Genomic DNA, 21,196 nt, shown 5'->3' with positions numbered 1-21,196 from the left:
AAATTGTACTCCCTTTACCATCTGTCCCCTGCTCTCTAATACTAATTACATACACACATTTCTTTCCCTCTCCAGTGGTTCCTGGACTTTCTGGAACTAATCAGACCAATCGATCACTACATTGATCATTACATTGATTATTCATTAACCATGCTGTATGACTAATCATTCATCATGGTTTATTGATTCATTTACCTTTATTAGATAATTCTATTATCAATTCCACCCTTAAATGATTAAATAATTCACCATGATGATCAAATGCTATATGAGAACCCTACTAATCACATGCTATATGTAATCACACATAATCACACGCTATATGGAAACACAAATAATCACACGCTATATGTAAACACAATTATGATACAAGAATTTAACAAGACCAATACATGTATATTCCTTCTATACTCATCAATGACTGTCCTGGGCCTATTTCCAATTATGACACTTCGATTCAGGATTTTCATCATAATTTTCATTAAAGGAACAGTCAATCTAAATGTTGAAAATTGTTTCATCAAACATTGGCATCTCATGATCAAAAGAGACGGAGTCTTCTTCCTGGCCTGGAGGCCCGCTTTCGTCCTCCCACTGATCGGAGCTCGGAATTGGTCCATATCTCACCATCTGCTGCGTCATCGATCTCTCTAGAGTCCTGGTGATTAAACCTCTCACACATGGGACGAGACAACATCCACATAACACAAACACACTCATACAGGTGAAAGCAGCCCATAATACAGTTCTTACAACACTTTTCCATTTCCCAGACATGGGCTGTGTTATCAGGAATGTACGTACAGCAATGAACCTAATCATTCTACCTACACCGCCCTCTTCTGCCAATAACATATCGAGAGTCAGTCTATTTTACCAGGTCATGGGGGGGTGGTGGATAATTGGTCAGAGAACCTCTTTACTGCATCCCCATTTTCATTCATGAATCTCTGTTGATTATAAAAGATGTCATTAATCCAATCCACATTTCTATTTATTGTCCACCACCAAAATAATGTAGTGTTAAAACCTTCACATATTTGATTCTTAGCTTTGTATTCATCTGGAACTTCCCAGAGGATGCCAATAGCATCCATCTTGTAAAGCTACTCCCATCCTGGTCAAAACTCCTCCTGTGCCTACTTTAGCCTCCTATAACTGGCCTCAGATGACTAACTTGAACTGGTTGGACCTATAACCCCAGGGCGCAAGTTCCTAACCACCCTTTGTGGTATCTTCTGTCGTATGCATCCTTTGCTGGTACTAGCCCACCCTTCATCAGTTATAGGTGCTGTGAGGTTAAGAATTTTCTATTCATCTTTCAAACCTAAGTCAGTCACATTAACGACTACTCTCCAGCCATTAAAATCATCTAAGTTCTCGGTGCCATTCCTGTATCTATAACACTGGTACTCATCAGGAGTTAAGGTGGGTTGGCTAAGCACTTCTATCTGGCCAACCCCAATTCCTGTACAGTTGTCTGCTTCCCCAGGAAATTGTTTAATGTTTACCTTAAATTCTACATCTTGATCTTCTTTGATTCCTTATTCTGTATGTCACTCATCAGTGTATTATATAGTTTATCTTCTACTTCTTCTCAATGACAACGGTATCCTATGATTAGTACCGGAAGGTGGTGGATCTGAATCTATCAGAAAGGTTACCAAAACTATGATGCAGCTCAGAGTCTCTACTCTTCCCAAAAACCGCCAACCCTCTCCTGCCCTTAGTCGTTCTGCTAGGTACCCCCCCATACTCACACCTCTAAGAGCACACACAGTGATGAACGGTCGGGATGGGGAATCTTCGTTAAGGAGGTAACCCCCGGACCCTGTTGGTACTCGGTTCTTCTCCTAACTCTGTGTGTGATCAGCAGTGCTCATATGTGTACATACCTCCTTGCAGTGGATAACGTGGACCCAAGTGACTCTTTCAGCTTTTCTAATGGCAAAGGCAGTGGTTTAACAGAACCTGGTATGGGCCTTCCCAACGGGGCTGCTTCCAGTCTTTTCTCCTCAGGGACTGGATCCACACCCAGTCTCCTGGTTGGATTGAGTGAATCACCTTCTCCTATAATTCACCTGTTGGACACAAATTCTTGGACATACGGGTTTGGTTAAAAAACAGTCTTCTCACTAGTTCTGTTAGTATTTCTTCAACTTATATGTCTACCTGTTCTGGTATCTCTATTCTCCCTAACTCTGGCATTCTATAGGCTTTACCTGATTAGCTAAAATGTCATCCATCATTTAAAGAGATGGCTCCTAGTAAACCAACTCTAGGGATCATATCTTGACTTAATATTTTAGCTACCATAATCATGTCCACCAAGTAAGTTGGTAACGCTTCTACCCATTTGCTATACTTATCTATTATTGTTAAACACCCCTTCTTCCCCTTAATTCGGAATAGTTCAATAGATCCAATTCCAAATGTTGGAATGGATCTTCTTACAAAAAAATGTGTTTAAGTAATTATCCTCTAGACCATCACTCTTTCCTAACTACTCTACTATACTTCCCTCCCCTTGATACATTGCTTAGCCTATGTATCAATATTGCTGCATATCCATACAATGTCTTTGGTAGGATAAGTAAATTATCCTTATGTCAGACCTTCTCTTGTAGGATGCCCCCTTTCATTTTCCACATGTCCAATTCTCCCTGGGGCCTTCATCCTCGGCTATTCTGTAACAATTCTCTGTCTGGCGTTTTATCTTCTTTAAGATTTATCTGTGTTGTTTTGTATGGTTTTAAATGTCTATGTGCTTATCTGTGTAAATAGTAACTTTTCTCTCCTTTCTTATTTCACCGGTTCTAGTCAATGCTACTATTTCGGCCTACTGTGCAGAATATTGTCTGGGCAATGGTTCAGTGTCTAACACCTGAAACCAACTAAGCTTTCATTTCCCTTTTAGTTAGGGTAACAATTACTTTCAACAAAATTATACTAATCTCCTCCTAGCAAATTTACCAAACATAAACTTAAAATCAAAACTAAAATACATGCCTGCCAACGGAGCCGATAGTCTCTCCATGAATTAATATCCTAAAGCTAAGTGAACCAAATTCTCTTCCTATCTACTCCTGCTGGCCCCTCTCCTTTCTTCCTGCTACTCCCCAACCCTCAAGGTTTCAGCAGTGCAGGGGAGGATTTCTCCGTCTGCCCTTCTATCTGTCTCCAGCTTTTTCTCATAATATGGGTTGTTTCCAAATATTGACTAAATGTCTTTGTCTCCTTGGTTGCACTCCTGAGTTTTAGAAAAATCAACCTGTCTACATATTGCATATCTACTTAAATGTATTACAATACCCTCAATGATCCTAGATCACCTACAGATGTCATATATCCCTGTCCTGTTGACATAAGTCTACCATTATTCACAACAAAATATGGTAATACTATTATATCAATTCCACAGCCTTGTTGTGTTAAATCTCTTACACTGAATTCAACAACAGCTGACTTCCTAAGGGAAGATAAACATATCTAGATCATGTAAAAAATACCCCTGCTACTGGTCAAAATATTTTCAAATAACATAATCAGATCAAAATGACTAATCTGATTTACTCCACCAAGAAAAATTATTTTACCCTTATTGTTCTAGGAAAATAGACTTAAGGAAGCCTACCCTTAGTCTAAGGCTTTGCCCTTTTAGTCCTCTCATTGGTTCAAATGATCAATTGTGTCTAAGAACTTTAACTCCATCATAATTATCAGTTCTACAAATTCCCTTAAAATCAATATCACCAATGACCTTAAATTCACCATCCAAATGGCTTTTCAATGTGGCTGATCAGACCACACAGGGAAGCCACTAGAGGGGTCAAAAGTCATACCACCCTTTCAGAACCGTGTTTCTTACTACATTAGACAAATAAAGGCTAAGAACTTTATTCACATTTTGTATCCCAGGTTACCAGAACATTCCCTATCAAAAGAATTTAACGTGTTTAATTAAACTCAGAAAACAAAACTTCCAAAATGCCCTGTGTGTATACCCCTTTAAGATATCCTGTCCCTAGGAATTTTCTTCCCAAAGAGAGCTAAGCGCATCTTTTTCCATAAAATAACCACTTGGTCAGCGTTTCATACTACCACACTGATTCAAAAACCCAAAAGTTGACTATACACAAAACCTAGTAATACTTATAATTCCATTGTACTCCCCCCAATCATTAGTTTTAAACTTTCTCAATGGTTAAATATGATTGAACATGCCTTTCTGTGGGCACCTGACCTTCTCTCTGTATTTGTCTCGACCCCCTCTCTGGCCTCTCTTACTTCCCTTAGATCTGCTAGCCCCCACCCTACGAGGTTCTGATTGATGGCATGACTTATCTCGGGGCGCATTCCACTGAGGAAAGCAATTTTCAATTACTGATAATACGGGGCATCAAATCCATCCACTACCGGGGGTTCTATTAACCCACTATTAGCGTTGGACAAGTCCTTTAATCTGTCTAGGTATTGGCTTATAGTCTTATGAAATGTCCAAGGGTTTAAAAAAATATTCTGTCGCAATTATTAATTTCCGCTCCTTATAATTAATTAGATTTAAGTAACTGCCTTTTCCTTGATTCCGTCATTCAAATACAACTACCACTCTCTATAAATCCTTTAAGCAGGCCATTTAGACCACAAACAACGTACTTTATCGACTCTGTCTTTCCATTTAAACTAAACAAGCTATCAAAACATTCGGTTTCTATCTTAAACAAAAACTAACAGCCGTATCGTTCCAGTCAAAACAACAATAATTAAATTAAATTTTACTACCCATACATTTTACTACCCAATTACTACCCATATTTGTTATAGTACAATCGTAGTTATTCTGCTTGTTTTCCCAATCTAGTCTTTTAGAAGGAGTATTCGTATGAATCCTGAATGATCTTTTATTCTGTGCTTTTTTTTTTTTTTTTTTACTCTGATTCAATTACAATCTGTGTGTACTTGCTATAGATCTCTATGTGTGTGCTGTATTTTCCTTTGTCCATGTCCTACTGGTAATTTCCTCTAAGATCCCAGAATAATTTCTTTCATGACTTTTGATAGACCCATTAGGTCTCAGATGTATATGGCTTTTGAACCTCTTATCCATCTCACACGCAAGTATCCTCTTACCCCTGTGGAAATTTCCCAATTTGTCTATGTGTTGTACAATCTATGTGTTACAATATCTGTGTACTTGCTATTGATCTCTATGTGTGTGCTGTATTTTCCTGTGTCCATGTCCTATTGGTAATTTCCTCTAGGATCCCAGAATAATTTCTTTCATGACTTTTGATCAATCCATTATCCATCTCACACGCAATTATCCTCTTACCCCTGTGTCTATGTGTTGTACAATCTATGTGTATCTCTTTCTTGAAACTTTATCTATAGCGGTGACTTTTGATCGGACATTAGGTCGCATACGTATGCAACTATAAACTATTTTCCAGGGGTCGTAAAGCCCTAGTTAACAGCCTATTTATCTGTTGCTTCATGTAACTCTTGACAATAATATCTGTTTCTCACTCCACCATATTAGGTTTCCCTTCTTCAATGGATAATCAGACCTAGGTTGCGCCTCCGGAAGATCTGACCATCCCCTCCTAGATTTATTTAGATAGGCGACCTATATTAATGTGATCATGTCTCTGTCCTCCTCCCTCATAATTATATTACTATATTTCGCCTTCCAATTTACTTTTCCTGCCAATGTCTTTCCACCAATTTTACGTTTTAGGTACTCAACATTTAGCTAGTTTATATTGGTAGTGGCCACAGATACCATGGAGTCATTTCGGACCCCTCCTCCTCCTGTTTGAACTTATACCCGATTCCTATCTTCCATTTGCACAGAATACTTGGTTCCCTTTAAAACATTTTTCTCCACACAAACTTATAAAGACAGGTCACCAGATACAAACTCCCTTCCGGATAGTTCCAGCGTCTAACACCCAGAGTACATTAAAATCCTCTACTTGCTCCCGCCTTTCACTCTCACATCAATCGCTTTTGCCTTTCACTCTCACATCAATTGTTTTTGCCTTTCACTCTCACATCAATTGTTTCCTCATTTAATGCCAACACCCAATTGTGTCCCTTATTCCATCATGCAATGCAGACATACAAGTGTATTCCTCATTTCATCATGTAATGCAGACCTACAGGTGTATCACTCATTTCATCATGCAACGCAGACATTCAGGTGCTACCACTCATTCCTTATTTAATGTAATCATATAGGTGCTATTCCCCAAAACTATGAATAAAGCTTACTAACCTTGTTATTTGCAGCTGAGTTTTTCAATGTTCGTTGAATCTCGTCACCACCTCTGTCGCGTACCAGTTTGCCACCGGCCTGTAAAGAACCCACAGAAAAGCGCCAGGTCTTTGATTTACGGATATTTCATCCGCCCGTGCACGGTTTCGGTGTCTCTTTGGAACGACAGTGGCAGTTTTTGAGATCCCGGTCGAAGGACCAATTGTTAAAGGAATTTTATATCTCGATGATAATAATCAATAATCAATTCGCCTTGACTAATGCCCAAGGTTTGTAAGACAATGGGTTAAATAATTAGGCAAGGACTCAGCTTTCTGCAAAAGGTTTCTGTAGCTTTATTCATGAGAACGTTCTGGCGTCAGGATAACAAAACAGTCATTTTATAGTTCTTGCTTACTTACGCACATGCATTTACACACAAACTGTTGGTGACCTGCAACCCCCCTTGACTTCTCACGCTGTTTATCACATTCTAGCTCAGCCTGTTCCTTTCCCTCAAGGTTAGGAACCCTTTGAAGTTTTACTCCCTTTACCATCTGTCCCCTGCTCTCTAATACTAATTACATACACACATTTCTTTCCCTCTCCAGTGGTTCCTGGACTTTCTGGAACTAATCAGACCAATCGATCACTACATTGATCATTACATTGATTATTCATTAACCATGCTGTATGACTAATAATTCATCATGGTTTATTGATTCATTTAACTTTATCAGATAATTCTCTTATCACAGCCCCAGACCACTATTTCTCCTCCACCAAACTTAACAGTTGCCACTATGCATTGGGGCAAGTAGCATTCTCCTGCCATCCGTCAAACCCAGATTCGTACTTTGGACTGCCAGATGGTGAAGCGTGATTCATCACTTCGGAGAACACGTTGCCACTGCTCCAGAGTCCAATGGCGGTGTGCTTTACACCACCCCAGTTGAAGCTTGGCATTGCGCATGGTGATCTTAGGCTTGTGTGCGGCTGCTTGGCCATGGAAACCCATTTCATGAAGCTCCCGATGAACAATACTTGTGCTGACGTTGCTTTCAGAGGCAGTTTGGAACTTGGATGTGAGTGTTGCAACCAAGGAAAGACGATTTTTGCGAGCTACTCGCTTCAGCACTCAACGGTCCCGTTCTGTGAACTTGTGTGGCCTACCTCTTCGCGGCTGAACCGTTGTTGCTCCTAGATGTTTCCACCTCACAATAACAGCCCTTACAGTTGACCGGGGAAGCTCTAGCAGGGCATACATTTGACGAACTGATTTGGAGAACAGTAAAAACAGGCAAAAATGACCCCAGCCATTTTCACCTTGTGTCACGTCCTGACCAGTAAAGGGGTTATTTGTTATTGTAGTTTGGTCAGGACGTGGCAGGGGGTGTTTGTTTTATGTGGTTCGGGGTTTGTTGGGCTATGTACTTATGTAAGAGGAGTGTTTGTTTTATGTGTTCCAGGTTTTTTTGGTCTATGTTCTATGTTAGTGTATTTCTATGTTCAGTCTAGTCTATCTATTTCTATGTTTATCATTGAATTGACCTTCAATTGGAGGCAGCTGTTCCTCATTGCCTCTGATTGAAGGTCCTATGTATAGGGGTGTTTTTGTAATGGGATTTGTGGGTAGTTGTCTCCTGTTTTGTGTCTGTGCACCTGACAGGACTGTTTAGTGGCGTTCGTTGTTTTGTTACGTGATTTGTTTGTTTTTCCTTCTTTTAATTAAATAAAGAAGATGAGTATACACGTTCCCGCTGCACCTTGGTCCAATCCTTATGACGCCCGTTACAGAACTACGCACCACCAACGGACCAAGCAGCGGGGTAAGGAGCTGGAGAGGAGCTATCGGGAGTCGTGGACCTGGGAGGAGATCCTAGCCGGAGAGGGACCATGGAGGTAGGCTGGAGAGGACCGGGAGTGTTTTGTTGGAACACGGTTGGCATGGAAACCTAAGAGGCAGCCCCAAAACAAATTTTGGGGGGGCACACAGGTAGTTTGGCTGGGCCAGGGTTGAGCCCTAAGCTAACTCCCCGTGCTTACCAGAGGCAGCGTGGTACTGGTCAGGCCCCGTGCTATGGGGTGATGCGCACAGCGTCGAGGCTAAGCATCCACAGGCCGGTATGCTCGGTGCCAGCGTGCCGTATTTGCGGGGGGAAGCGGGCACCCAGCCAGTAAGAGTGGTGCCAGTCCTGCGCTCGAGACCGCCAGTGCGCCTTCACGGTCCAGTGTATCCTGTTCCCGCTCCCCGCACTAGCCCTGAGGTGCGTGTCTCCAGTCTGGCGTCTACAAAGCCAGCAGCACGCACCAGGCCTCCAGTGCGTTAGCCCAGTCCAGGATGTCCTGTTCCCGCTCCTCGCACTAGCCTTGGGGTGCGTGTCTCCAGTCTGGTACCTCCACTACCAGTCCCACACACCAGGCCTCCAGTGCATCAGCCCAGTCCAGCTCGTCCTGCTCCTGCTCCTCGCACTAGCCCTGTGGTGCGTGTCCCTAGTCTGGCACTTCCTAAGCCAGCTCCACGCATCAGGTCTTCAGTGCGCAGTCCCCGTCCAGAGTGTCCGGCGACAGTGCCTCGTCCAGAGTGTCCGGCGACAGTGCCTCGTCCAGAGTGTCCGGCGACAGTGCCTCGTCCAGAGTGTCCGGCGACAGTGCCTCGTCCAGAGTGTCCGGCGACAGTGCCTCGTCCAGAGTGTCCGGCGACAGTGCCTCGTCCAGAGTGTCCGGCGACAGTGCCTCGTCCAGAGTGTCCGGCGACAGTGCCCCGTCCAGAGACGGCCCACAGTCCAGAACTGAGCGAGACGGCCCACAGTCCGGAACTGAGCGAGACGGCCCACAGTCCGGAACTGAGCGAGACGGCCCACAGTCCGGAACTGAGCGAGACGGCCCACAGTCCGGAACCGAGAGAGACGGCCCACAGTCCGGAACCGAGAGAGTCGCCCTACAGTCCGGAACCGGCGCAGCCAGAGTCGACCTCCAGTCCGACGCAGCCAGAGTCGCCCGTTGCGAGGGTCCCCAGTCCGGGGTCGACGGAGAGGGACCTCGCTCTAGAGGCAACACTGAAGTGGGGTGAGCCAGTGGTGGAGCGGGGTCTGCGTCCCGCTCCTGAGCCACCTCCGTAGGGGGGAGTATTGGGAGGGGGGGTGTTGCAGAAGAACCGTCGGTGATGGTGGCCACCCTCCCTTCCCTCCCCTGTAGTTTTGGGATGGGGGTTTGTTGGGGGTTATTTTTTGTTTGTGTTTAGAGTTATTGGATTAGGTTTTGTTTTGATGTTTTAGGTGCATCTGGGGTCTGCACCTTTGGGGGGGGTACTGTCACGTCCTGACCAGTAAAGGGGTTATTTGTTATTGTAGTTTGGTCAGGACGTGGCAGGGCGTGTTTGTTTTGTGTGGTTCGGGGTTTGTTGGGCTATGTACTTATGTAAGAGGGGTGTTTGTTTTATGTGTTCCGGGGGTTTTTGGTCTATGTTTTATGTTAGTGTATTTCTATGTTCAGTCTAGTCTATGTTTAGTTCTTTGGATTGACCTTCAATTGGAGGTAGCTGTTCCTCGTTGCCTCTGATTGAAGGTCCTATGTATAGGGGTGTTTTTGTAATGGGATTTGTGGGTAGTTGTCTCCTGTTTTGTGTCTGTGCACCTGACAGGACTGTTTAGTGTCGTTCGTTGTTTTGTTACGTGATTTGTTTGTTTTTCCTTCTTTTAATTAAATATAGAAGATGAGTATACACGTTCCCGCTGCACCTTGGTCCAATCCTTACGACGCCCGTTACACCTTGGCTGCAGTAGGTTAATTCACATCGGTCGATCTACAAACACATAGCCTATTAGCCATAAGTAATGTTATACCCCTGAAAGGAGGGAAATATGAGAAATGATTCACAGTGACATGTAGCATCAACGACTGTTCAGTCAATTGTAATGATGAATTGCATAAAATCGTCATCTCTTTAATTAGATATCTATTTTCTCAAACGACATAGCATTCACATTTGTATTCCTAGGCATTACTAATCAAGCTCCGCACAAACAAACATCAATGGAGCACACATATTATTGTATTATCACATTCACATGAATTATTAGGATGTTACTTAATATCAGTGATGTAGTGTTAAAAGAAAAGGTGGGTAATATATTAAATTCAAATGGAAAATCGAGGTAAAAAGAATAACAAAAAAAAGACTTTTGTCCGAGATGGGGTAGTTCGTTTCACGTCTTAGGCCTTTGGCCTGTGTCGCGAGAGGGCAGAGTTAGAAAATTTGAGAGAGTGGTGAATTATTATTTTTTTCAAATGAGAAAAAATGACAGAGGTCCCGACCTCGGTGTCCTCATATGTAGATGCAGCCCTGCTGCCGTTGATCGGACCTACGGTAATAAACTACTTTACCAAACCAACCAGGTCCAGCAACAAGCTAGCCTACGATACATCATCTTGCTTTCAGCTGTCCATTTTGATTTATGTATAGAGAGAAAAGCATATATATATATATATACTGTACAGTGGCAAACCATGTCTATTGGACCTTCATTGGGACAATAAAATCTTCCAATACATCGTACCAACCTCAAAACTCAAGAAAAATAACCGAAACATAGCATCGCTTAATGCGCCCAACTGAATCTAACAGGCCTGAGGCTGAGCCACACCTCATGCTACCACTCACACAGAGACAGCACCCACATGGATAATGCTACCCGCAACAACAACCACACTGCTTGAACAACCTAACACCAGCATTATCAAAAGTGACACATCAAAGGATGTGAATGTGTCCTTCAGCTGTCCTTACTGTACACTCCTCTTTAACTCTCATACAGGTAATAAATTCCAGCATCATAGCATAATGATGATCAGTGTGATCTGACTAGAGTTAAACTTTGGTTTAGGGTTAGGATTAGGGTTAGGGTAAGGTTTATGCTAAGGATTAGAGTACTCCTCTACCCCTCTTCCTACCCTTCTCTACCTCTCCCCCCTCTACCTCTTCACCAGGCAACAAGTTCCAGCGTCGGACCATCACCATGGTGATCAGTGTGATCTGGCTGTACTCTGGGCTGTGGGCTGTGTTCCCTCTACTGGGATGGGGTGGCTATGGACCGGAGCCCTTCGGGGTGGCCTGCTCCGTGGACTGGGCCAGCTACCAAGACTCCCTGAGCCGTTCCACCTTCATCATGTCTCTGTCTATCCTCTGCACCTTCATCCCCTGCCTTGTCATCCTCTTCTCCTATTTCGGCATAGCCTGGAAACTCCACAAGGCCTACCAGGCCATCCAAAGCAGCGACTTCAACTACGGACACATCGAGAGGAAGGTCACTCTGGTGAGTATGAACGTTTATCTGTTGACTGTTTATTAACCGTTTAATTAAATATTTTTTCTTTAAAGCTGGAATCGGCATAAAGTAAAACAGTGCCACTGTTCTCCCCAGCACCTTTGTTATTGTTTGTTGGTGAAACGGAGGAGAGCAGCGTTCGGCAGCTTTATTGTGCGTGCAATGATATCCAAGGGAGAAAACGGTGTTCGTTGTTTAAAGTAACTTCTTTGTTGTTGTAATATCACAAATGGACATGGCAGTTTAAATACGGATTCCAGCTTTAATTAGATTAGTGAGTTTATTCATGCGTTAATATGGTGAAGTTAATAAATCAATCATGTAAGTTGTTAAATTAATGAGAAGTGTTATTAAATTAAGCCATAATTTTTTTATTTATTTACTACGTATAAACCTTTGATAACCCAAATCTCAGGGCTTTTGTAACGTGGAAGTCGGGAAGCAAGTTCAGGGATTGTGTCACGTCCTGGCCAGTATAAGGTTAATTGGTATTGTAGTTTGGTCAGGACGTGGCAGAGGGTATTTGTTTTATGTGGTTCGGGGTGGTGTTTTTGGAAAATAGGGTGTTTGATTTAGTATTTCCGGGTTTTTGGTTTATGGTCTGTGTTTATGTATTTTTATGTGTTATCTAGTTAGTTGTATGTCTATGTTTGGTTAATTGGGGTGGACTTCCAATTGAAGGCAGCTGTGTGGTGTTGCCTTTGATTGGAAGTCCTATATTAGTTGGGTGTGTTTGTTTGTCTAATTGTGGGAGATTGTCTTTGGATTGCTGTGTTGCCTTCAAGGCTATCATTTTGTCGTTCATCGTTTTGTTTATTTTTTGTATACGTGTTTGTTTGGTTTTTTCCTTCTTTTCCGTTAAATAAAGAAGATGAGTATACACATACCTGCTGCGTTTTGTTCCGCTATTTCTAACGACGAGCGTGACAGATTGAATCATTTAATAACTGAATGAAACAATACAAACCACCAACAACGCACAGACGTGAAACAGACACAATGACGCCTGGGGAAGGAACCAAAGGGAGTGACATATATAGCGCAGGTAATCAAGGAGGTGATGGAGCCCAGGTGAGTGTCATTATGCGCAGATGCACGTAACGATGGTGACAGGTGTGCGCCATAACGAGCTGCCTGGTGACCTAGAGGCCGGAGAGGGAGCACACGTGACAGCTTTCCTATGGTGTCTGGTTTAAATCATGAAACATATATGGTTTAAAACATGACAAAATAAAGAGCAATTTATCTTTCCCTATAGCCCAATGGGCCAAACAGCAAACCTACAAGAACAACAACAGTTTGCACTGTTGAGTGAAGCTAAGGGCCTTGTTTGGATATTGTTAAATTGCCTCCCTCCTGTTGCTCCTTGATGTAATTACCAATCTAATATGATTTGAGATGGGAAGTAACACTGAAATTCTTATACAAATGATTGCTTATCTCTAGGACGTGTGTGTTTGTGATTAATTGAATCTGTGGATAGTTTATATTTAGGGCAATAGCTCACACAGTGCTCCACAAGCTGCCAAGACAAATACTGTGTAAATTATAGCTGCTTATAGAACAAGGATATGTAAGTTTACTATTCTTATGGACATCAATGCTAGTTGTCACATTCTTCTTGTACGGCCCTTTATAACATTGTTACCATTGAAAAAGCATGTGATTTAACCATTCTTATTACCATTAATGCTCATTTATGGAACACAGAGAGAAAGGGAGAGAGAGAGAGAGAGGAGAAGAGGTGAGAGGAGACAGTGAGGGGAGAGCAGAGAAAGAGAAAGAATAGTTTACCAGTGTCTCTGTGTGTCCCTCTGATGAATCTGTAGTGTTTGACAGCATGCTGGGTCACCTCCCGGTCACCTCCCGGTCACCTCTCTGACATTTCACACATCTGTCTGTTCCTGTACAAATCTCTCACACATCTGTTGGTCCCACAGCAGCATGAAACATTCCAGTGTGTGTGTGTGTGTGTGTGTGTGTGTGTGTGTGTGTGTGTGTGTGTGTGTGTGTGTGTGTGTGTGTGTGTGTGTGTCCGTCCACAGTGTGATTCATATGAAGAGTGCTGCTTAGTTATTTTATTCATGCAATGTGGAAGGCTTTTAAATGACAAAATGAATAATTTAGCATTAAGAAGAAAAAAAACGTTTTTATTGAATTTAAAATGTTCCTTCAAGAGTAGCTGAATACATCTTTCACATTCACTTTGTTCTTTAATTCATGCCCAGTGGTTAGGCCCAGTTGAGTTTTCTGCTTTCCTACGATGCAAACAGATAGATAATGAATGACCTATTAGACTGAGATCCATCTCCAGCTGGCGATAGCCTCACAAAACCCAGATGGAGGGTTTCATTTAGTTTATCTCTGTAATGTTGTGCATACACAGAGCAGGGTGTAGTGATACATTAACAAAGACAGATTCACACCTCTTTGTCTCTGACTCACAGCTTCACAGTCATTTTTTAAATTAATTTCACCTTTATTTAACCAGGTAGGCTAGTTGAGAACAAGTTCTCATTTACAACTGCGACCTGGCCAAGATAAAGCAAAGCAGTTCGACACATACAACAACACAGAGTTACACATGGAATAAACAAACATACAGTCAATAATACAGTAGAAAAAGTCTATATACAGTGAGTACAAATGAGGTAAGATAAGGGAGTTAAGGCAATAAATGGGCCATGGTGGCGAAGTAATTACAATATAGCAATTAAACACTGGAATGGGAGATGTTCAGAAGATGAATGTGCAAGTAGAGATACTGGGGTGAAAAGTAGCATGATAAATAAATAAATACAGTATGGGGATGAGGTAGATAGATGGGCTGTTTACAGATGGGCTATGTACAGGTGCAGTGATCTGCGAGCTGCTCTGACAGCTGGTGCTTAAAGCTAGTGAGGGAGATATGAGTCTCCAGCTTCAGTGATTTTTGCAGTTCGTTCCAGTCATTGACAGCAGAGAACTGGAAGGAAAGGCAGACAAAGGAGGAATTGGCTTTGGGGGTGACCAGTGAGATAAACCTGCTGGAGCGCATGCTATGGGTGGGTGCTGCTATGGTGACCAGTGAGCTGAGATAAGACGGGGCTTTACCTAGCAAAGACTTGTAGATGACCTGGAGCCAGTGGGTCTGGCGACGAGAATGAAGCGAGGGCCAGCCAACGAGAGTGTACAGGTCACAGTGGTGGGTAGTATATGGTGCTTTGGTGACAAAACGAATGGCACTGTGATAGACTGCATCCAATTTGTTGAGTAGAGTGTTGGAGGCTATTTTATAAATGACATCGCCGAAGTCGAGGATCGGTAGGATGGTCAGTTTTACGAGGGTATGTTTGGCAGCATGAGTGAAGGATGCTTTGTTGTGATATAGGAAGCCGATTCTAGATTTAATTTTGGATTGGAGATGCTTAATGTGAGTCTGGAAGGAGAGTTTACAGTCTAACCAGACACCTAGGTATTTGTAGTTGTCCACATATTCTAAGTCAGAACCGTCCAGAGTAGTGATGCTGGACAGGCGGGCAGGTGTGGGCAGCGATCGGTTGAAGAGCATGCTTTTAGTTTTACAAGCATTCAAGAGCAGTTGGAGGCCACGGAAGGAGAGTTGTATGGCATTGAAGCTCATCTGGAGGTTAGTTAAAACTTATTTGGGACAGGGGGCGGTATTTTGACGTCTGGATGAAAAGCATGCCCAAAGTAAACTGCCTGCTACTCAGGCCCAGAAGCTAGGATATGCATATAGATTGGTAGATTTGGATAGAAAACACTCTAAAGTTTCAATAACCGTTAAAATAATGTCTGTGAGTATAACAGAACTGAAATGGTAGGCGAAACCCCAAGGACAAACCATAAAAAAAGCATACCACTGATTTCAATGCCTGGCACTTTTATAATAGGGCGAAATCGTCCCCGATTGCAGTTCCTAGGGCTTAATCGCATGGTTTGCTTTCGCCATAAAGCCTTTTTGAAATCTGACACCTTGGCTGGATTAACAAGTTAAGCTATATTTTGATGTATTGCACTTGTCATTTCATGAAAGTTTAATATTTAGAGTAATTTAATTTGAATTTCGCGCTCTGCAATTTCACAGGATGTTGGCCAGGTGGGACGCTAATGTCCCACCTATCCCAAAGACGTTTTAACACAGTGTCCAAAGAAGGGCCATAAGAATTTTGTCGTCTGCGTAGAGGTGAATCAGAGAATCACCAGCAGCAAGCGCGACATCATTGATGTATACAGAGAAGAGAGTCGGCCCGAGAATTGAACCCTGTGGCACCCCCATAGAGACTGCCAGAGGTCCGGACAACAGGCCCACTGATTTGACACACTGAACTCAATCAGAGAAGTAGTTGGTGAACCACTTGTAGCAGGACCCACTCGTAGCACGCGCTCCAGCAGGTATATCTCACTGGTCACCCCCAAAGCCAATTCCTCCTTTGGTCGCCTTTCCTTCCAGTTCTCTGCTGCCAATGACTGGAACGAACTGCAAAAATCACTGAAGCTGGAGACTCATATCTCCCTCACTAGCTTTAAGCACCAACTGTCAGAGCAGCTCACAGATCACTGCACCTGTACATAGCCCATCTGTAAACAGCCCATCTATCTACCTCATCCCCATACTGTATTTATTTATTTATCATGCTACTTTGCACCCCAGTATCTCTACTTGCACATTCATCTTCTGAACATCTCCCATTCCAGTGTTTAAATGCTATATTGTAATTACTTCGCCACCATGGCCCATTTATTGCCTTAACTCCCTTATCTTACCTCATTTGCACTCACTGTATATAGACTTTTTTCTTTTTTCTACTGTATTATTGACTGTATGTTTTGTTTATTCCATGTGTAACTCTGTGTTGTTATATGTGTCGAATTGCTATGCTTTATCTTGGCCAGGTCGCAGTTGCAAATGAGAACTTGTTCTCAACTAGCCTACCTGGTTAAATAAAGGTGAAATAAAAAAACCTAGGCGAGGCAGTCATTTAAGAAACCAAGACTGTTGAGTCTGCCGATAAGAATGTGGTGATTGACAGAGTCGAAAGCCTTTGCCAGGTCGATGAATACAGCTGCACAGTAATGTCTCTTATCGACAGCGGTTATGATATCATTTAGGACCTTGAGCGTGGCTGAGGTGCACCCATGACCAGCTCTGAAACCAGATTGCATAGCGGAGAAGGTACAGTGGGATTCGAAATGGTCGGTAATCTGTTTGTTAACTTGGCTTTCGAAGACCTTAGAAAGGCAGGGTAGGATAGATATAGCTCTGTAGCAGTTTGGGGCTAGTGTCTCCCCCTTTGAAGAGGGGGATGATTGTGGCAGCTTTCCAATCTTTGGGAATCTCAGACGATACGAAAGAGAAGTTGAACAGGCGAGTAATAGGGGTTGCAACAATTTCAGCAAATAATTTTAGAAAGAGAGGGTCCAGATTGTCTAGCCCGGCTGATTTGTAGGGGTCCAGACTTTGGAGCTCTTTCAGAACATCAGCTATCTGTATTTGGGTGAAGGAGAAATGGGGGAGGCTTGGGCGAGTTGCTGTGGGGGGTGCAGGGCAGTTGATGGAAAGCATGGCCAGCCGTAGAAAAATGCTTATTGAAATTCTCAATTATAGTGGATTTATCGGTGGTGACAGTTTCCTAGCCTCAGTGCATGGGGCAGCTGGGAGTAGGTGCTCTTATTCTCCATGGACTTTACAGTGTCCCAGAACATTTTGAGTATGTGCTACAGGATGCAAATTTCTGTTTGAAAAAGCTAGCCTTATCTTTTCTAACTACCTGTGTATATTGGTTCCTAACTTCCCTGAAAAGTTGCATATCACGGGGGTTTATTCGATGCTAATGCAGTACGCCACAGGATGTTTTTGTGCTGGTCAAGGGCAGTCAGGTCTGGAGTGAACCAAGGGCTATATCTGTTCCTGGTTCAAACATTTTTGAATTGGGCATGCTTATTTAAGATGGTGAGGAAGGCACTTTTAAATAATAACCAGGGATCCTCTACTGATTGGATGAGATCATTATCCTTCCAGGATACCCGGGCCAGGTCGATTAGAAAGGCCTGCTCGCTGAAGTGTTTTAGGGAGCGTTTGACAGTGATGAGGGGTGGTCGTTTGACCGCAGACCCATTATGGATGCAGGCAATGAGGCAGTGATCGCTGAGATCTTGGTTGAAAACAGCAGAGGTGTATTTGGAGGGCAAGTTGGTTAGGATGATATCTTTGAGGGTGCCCGTGTTTACGGATTTGGGGTTGTACCTGGTAGGTTCATTGATAATTTGTGTGAGATTGAGGGCATCAAGCTTAGATTGTAGGATGGCTGGGGTGTTCAGCATGTCCCAGTTCAGGTCACCTTGCAGCACGAGCTCTGAAGATAGATGGGGGGCAATCAATTCACATATGGTGTCCAGGGCACAGCTGGGGGCAGAGGGTGGTCTATAGCAAGCAGCAACGTTGAGAGTTTTGTTTCTGGAAAGGTGGGTTTTTAAAAGTAGAAGCTCAAATTGTTTGGGTACAGACCTGGATAGTAAGACAGAACTCTGCAGGCTATCTCTGCAGTAGATTGCAACTCTGCCCCCTTTGGCAGTTCTATCTTGTCAGAAAATGTTATAGTTGGGGATGGACATTTCTGGGTTTTTGGTGGTCTTCCTAAGCCAGGATTCAGACACGGCTAGGACATCCGGGTTGGCAGAGTGTGCTAAAGAAATGAATAAAACAAACTTAGGGAGGAGGCTTCTAATGTTAACATGCATGAAACCAAGGCTTTTACGGTTACAGAAGTCAACAAATGAGAGCAGCTGGGGTATAGGAGTGGAGCTAGGCACTGCAGGGCCTGGATTAACCTCTACATCACCAGAGGAACAGAGGAGAAGTAGGATAAGGGTACGGCTAAAGGCTATAAGAACTGGTCGTCTAGTATGTTCGGAACAGCGAGTAAAAGGAGCATGTTTCTGGGCGCTTTAGAATAGATTCAAGGCATAATGTACAGACAAAGGTATGATAGGATGTGAATACATTGGTGGTAAACCTAGGTATTGAGTGATGATGAGAGAGATATTGTCTCTAGAAACATTTAAACCAGCTGATGTCACCGCATGTGTGGGAGGTGGAACTAAAGGGTTGGCTAAGGCATATTGAGCAGGGCTAGAGGCTCTACAGTGAAATAAGACAATAATCACTAACCAGAACAGCAATGGACAAGGCATATTGACATTAGGGAGAGGCATGATTTATCCACTCGCTAGCTATCCCACCTGGAAAGATATTACTTTGTTTTTGCGCTGTTTGTTTGTTTACAAGGGATGAATTATACAATTCTGGTTAGATATCAAAACAGTACCAGTTTTGCTGACATTTTGGAAGATGATATTTATCCGGGCAAAACCCTATTTCACGCTGGTTCCACTACTTAGGGTCTTTCAGACATGGGGCTCAAGCAAAGCTCATGAGTGACTGTGACAAAGCGTACAAGTCTAGATCACGAGAAACGCTTTAGTCCCTGTCAAATTTGGCTACCTCAGGTTAAGAAGTTTGACATGGCTGTATGCATAGTCTATGTTATGTTTTTGACAGACAAACGCCTCCCCTCTCCTTTTCTCTCCTCCCCTCTCCCTTATCTCCTCCCCCTCTCCTCTTCACCCTAGATGGCGGTGTTGATCAGCTCTGGGTTCATCGTAGCCTGGTCTCCCTACGTGGTGCTCAGCTTTTGGAGTATGTTCCACACCAAGGGGAAGGACAGCCTGGCCCCCGTGGTCTCCCTGCTGCCCTGCCTGTTCGCTAAAGGCTCCACGGCCTACAACCCTTTCATCTACTACATCTTCAGACGCACCTTTAGACGCGAGCTCCGCCAGCTCCAGGTCCTGATCTGCTGCTCTGAACAACCAGACTCGCCTTCGTGTGGGGAGACAGGAGAGGAGGGCAGGCAGTGTTAGGTCTGACCTACTACAGAGCCTTCCGGATGATAAGAGTAGAGCTCCCTTGGTGAGGAAGTTGGGAACTGCGGCGCTGGAAAGAGTCTGATAAAGAGCAGACAAGCTCCCGTTAAAAAAGTATTGGAACACGGTCTGTTTGAACAGGGCTGAACATTGGTCCGTACCCGTCAAAGGGTTAAGACTGTGTGTGTGCGTGTGCGTTAAAGGGTCACAAATGGATGGGGTGTGAGTTAATCAACTGTTTCTCTTCACTGTCATCCTAGCACACACTACTAGGTCATAGCCTCGTCCTTGCCACATCACTAACAAAGTAACACTTTACTTGAAGTCAACAGACAAAATGTATTATGATGCAGTCATAAGACACATCACATATTATAATCATTGTAATAAAGCATTATAAGGGCTCATACATGTTTATAAAAAGTTGTAAAGCATTGTGTTTTTTGGCTTGAAGTTAAAGGAACATCATGAATGAACATCATGAATGAAGCCCCCTAATGGAAACTAGGTGAATTGCAACAACATTTGCACTGCTACAACACTTGCAATTCTACTTGCGATGTAGAATTTTAGCAACCAGGAAATAGCAAGTCAATTTCTGAGTCTTTTTTACTTTCAGTTTTGCACACCATTTCTGCCATTATTCATTGTGCTTGTGAGTAGATAACCATGCCTCTGAGTGACACTGATGGAAGAGAGGGAGGGTCCAGCCTTCCAATTTGACAAGCGACAGACCAGCTTTTGTTGTCAAATAGGAGGGCTGCACCATCATAATGTAACTTTGTGTGGGCCCCAATTTATTTATTTTTTAACAAATATTGTGAAACATTACACTATTACCGCAGATATATTAAGGACATTTTCTGAAATGAAAATGCAAAAATATTACATAATGTCCCTTTAAGTGTTATTGTAAAGTTCACTTTATTGTTGAATGTTCTTGTGAGGTACTGTAGCATTGAACTTAAACTTCACAATGGTTACTATGGCCATTCACAATGGTCACTATGAGCATTTACAATGGTCTCTATGGCCATAGTTCTGGTCCCTTTCTTCCTGTTTTGAGAGACTTGTTGGATATTGTAGCATTGGCAGGCTACGAGACAGCCTTCTTGACTATCCTCCCCATGTCTAGAGTGTTCTGTGTGTCTGTCCCCAATAGAAGCTCCAGGAACCATCAAGTTAACAGAGGAGAGCTTATCTGACATTGCACCCTATTCCCTACATTGTCCACTACTTTTAGACAGAGCCCTATGTAGCTAATATTATTCTGATGTGGCAGTGGTTGTGAACTATGTAAGGAATAGGGAATAGTGTGCCATTTTGAAGGCCGCTGGAAACTTCAGGAAGTGATTTTTATTCCCAGGTTTTCCACATCTGACCTTGTTTGTGTGACCTCTAATGATTGTAACAGAGCTACTCTGAGAAAATTAAACAGCTTTAGATAAGCATCTTTTTTTCTCTGTCTTTGTTGCTCCTAAACACTTCTACTTCACAATAACAGCACTTACAGTTGACCGGGTTAGCTCTAGCAGGGCAGAAAGCTGACGAATTGACTTGTTGGAAAGGTGGCATCCTATGAGGGTGCCACGTTGAAAGTCACTGAGCTCTTCAGTAAGGCCATTCTACTGCCAACGTTTGTCTATGGAGATTGCATGGCTGTGTGCTCGATTTATACACCTGCCAGCAA

At 43.1% G+C, this 21,196-nt stretch overlaps 1 protein-coding gene across 2 annotated transcripts in view; it reads left to right on the top strand.

The window, feature by feature from the left end:
- LOC106571775 (opsin-5) overlaps positions 1 to 20,939 on the top strand; it is a 32,003-nt gene extending 11,064 nt beyond the window's left edge. For both annotated transcript variants that reach the window (XM_045695883.1, XM_045695884.1), the window contains exons 3-4: positions 11,246 to 11,571; positions 19,216 to 20,939. In XM_045695883.1, coding sequence (XP_045551839.1) covers positions 11,246 to 11,571; positions 19,216 to 19,503 — 614 coding nt within the window. In that variant the 3' untranslated portion in view covers positions 19,504 to 20,939. The remainder of the gene's footprint in view (positions 1 to 11,245; positions 11,572 to 19,215) is intronic.
- Positions 20,940 to 21,196: the final 257 nt, after the last annotated feature.

This window comes from Salmo salar, chromosome ssa15 (genome assembly GCF_905237065.1).
Source record: "Salmo salar chromosome ssa15, Ssal_v3.1, whole genome shotgun sequence".
NCBI lineage: Eukaryota > Metazoa > Chordata > Actinopteri > Salmoniformes > Salmonidae > Salmo > Salmo salar.
Note: the sequence above shows the minus strand (reverse complement) of the source record. Positions and strands in the feature narration are given on the sequence as shown.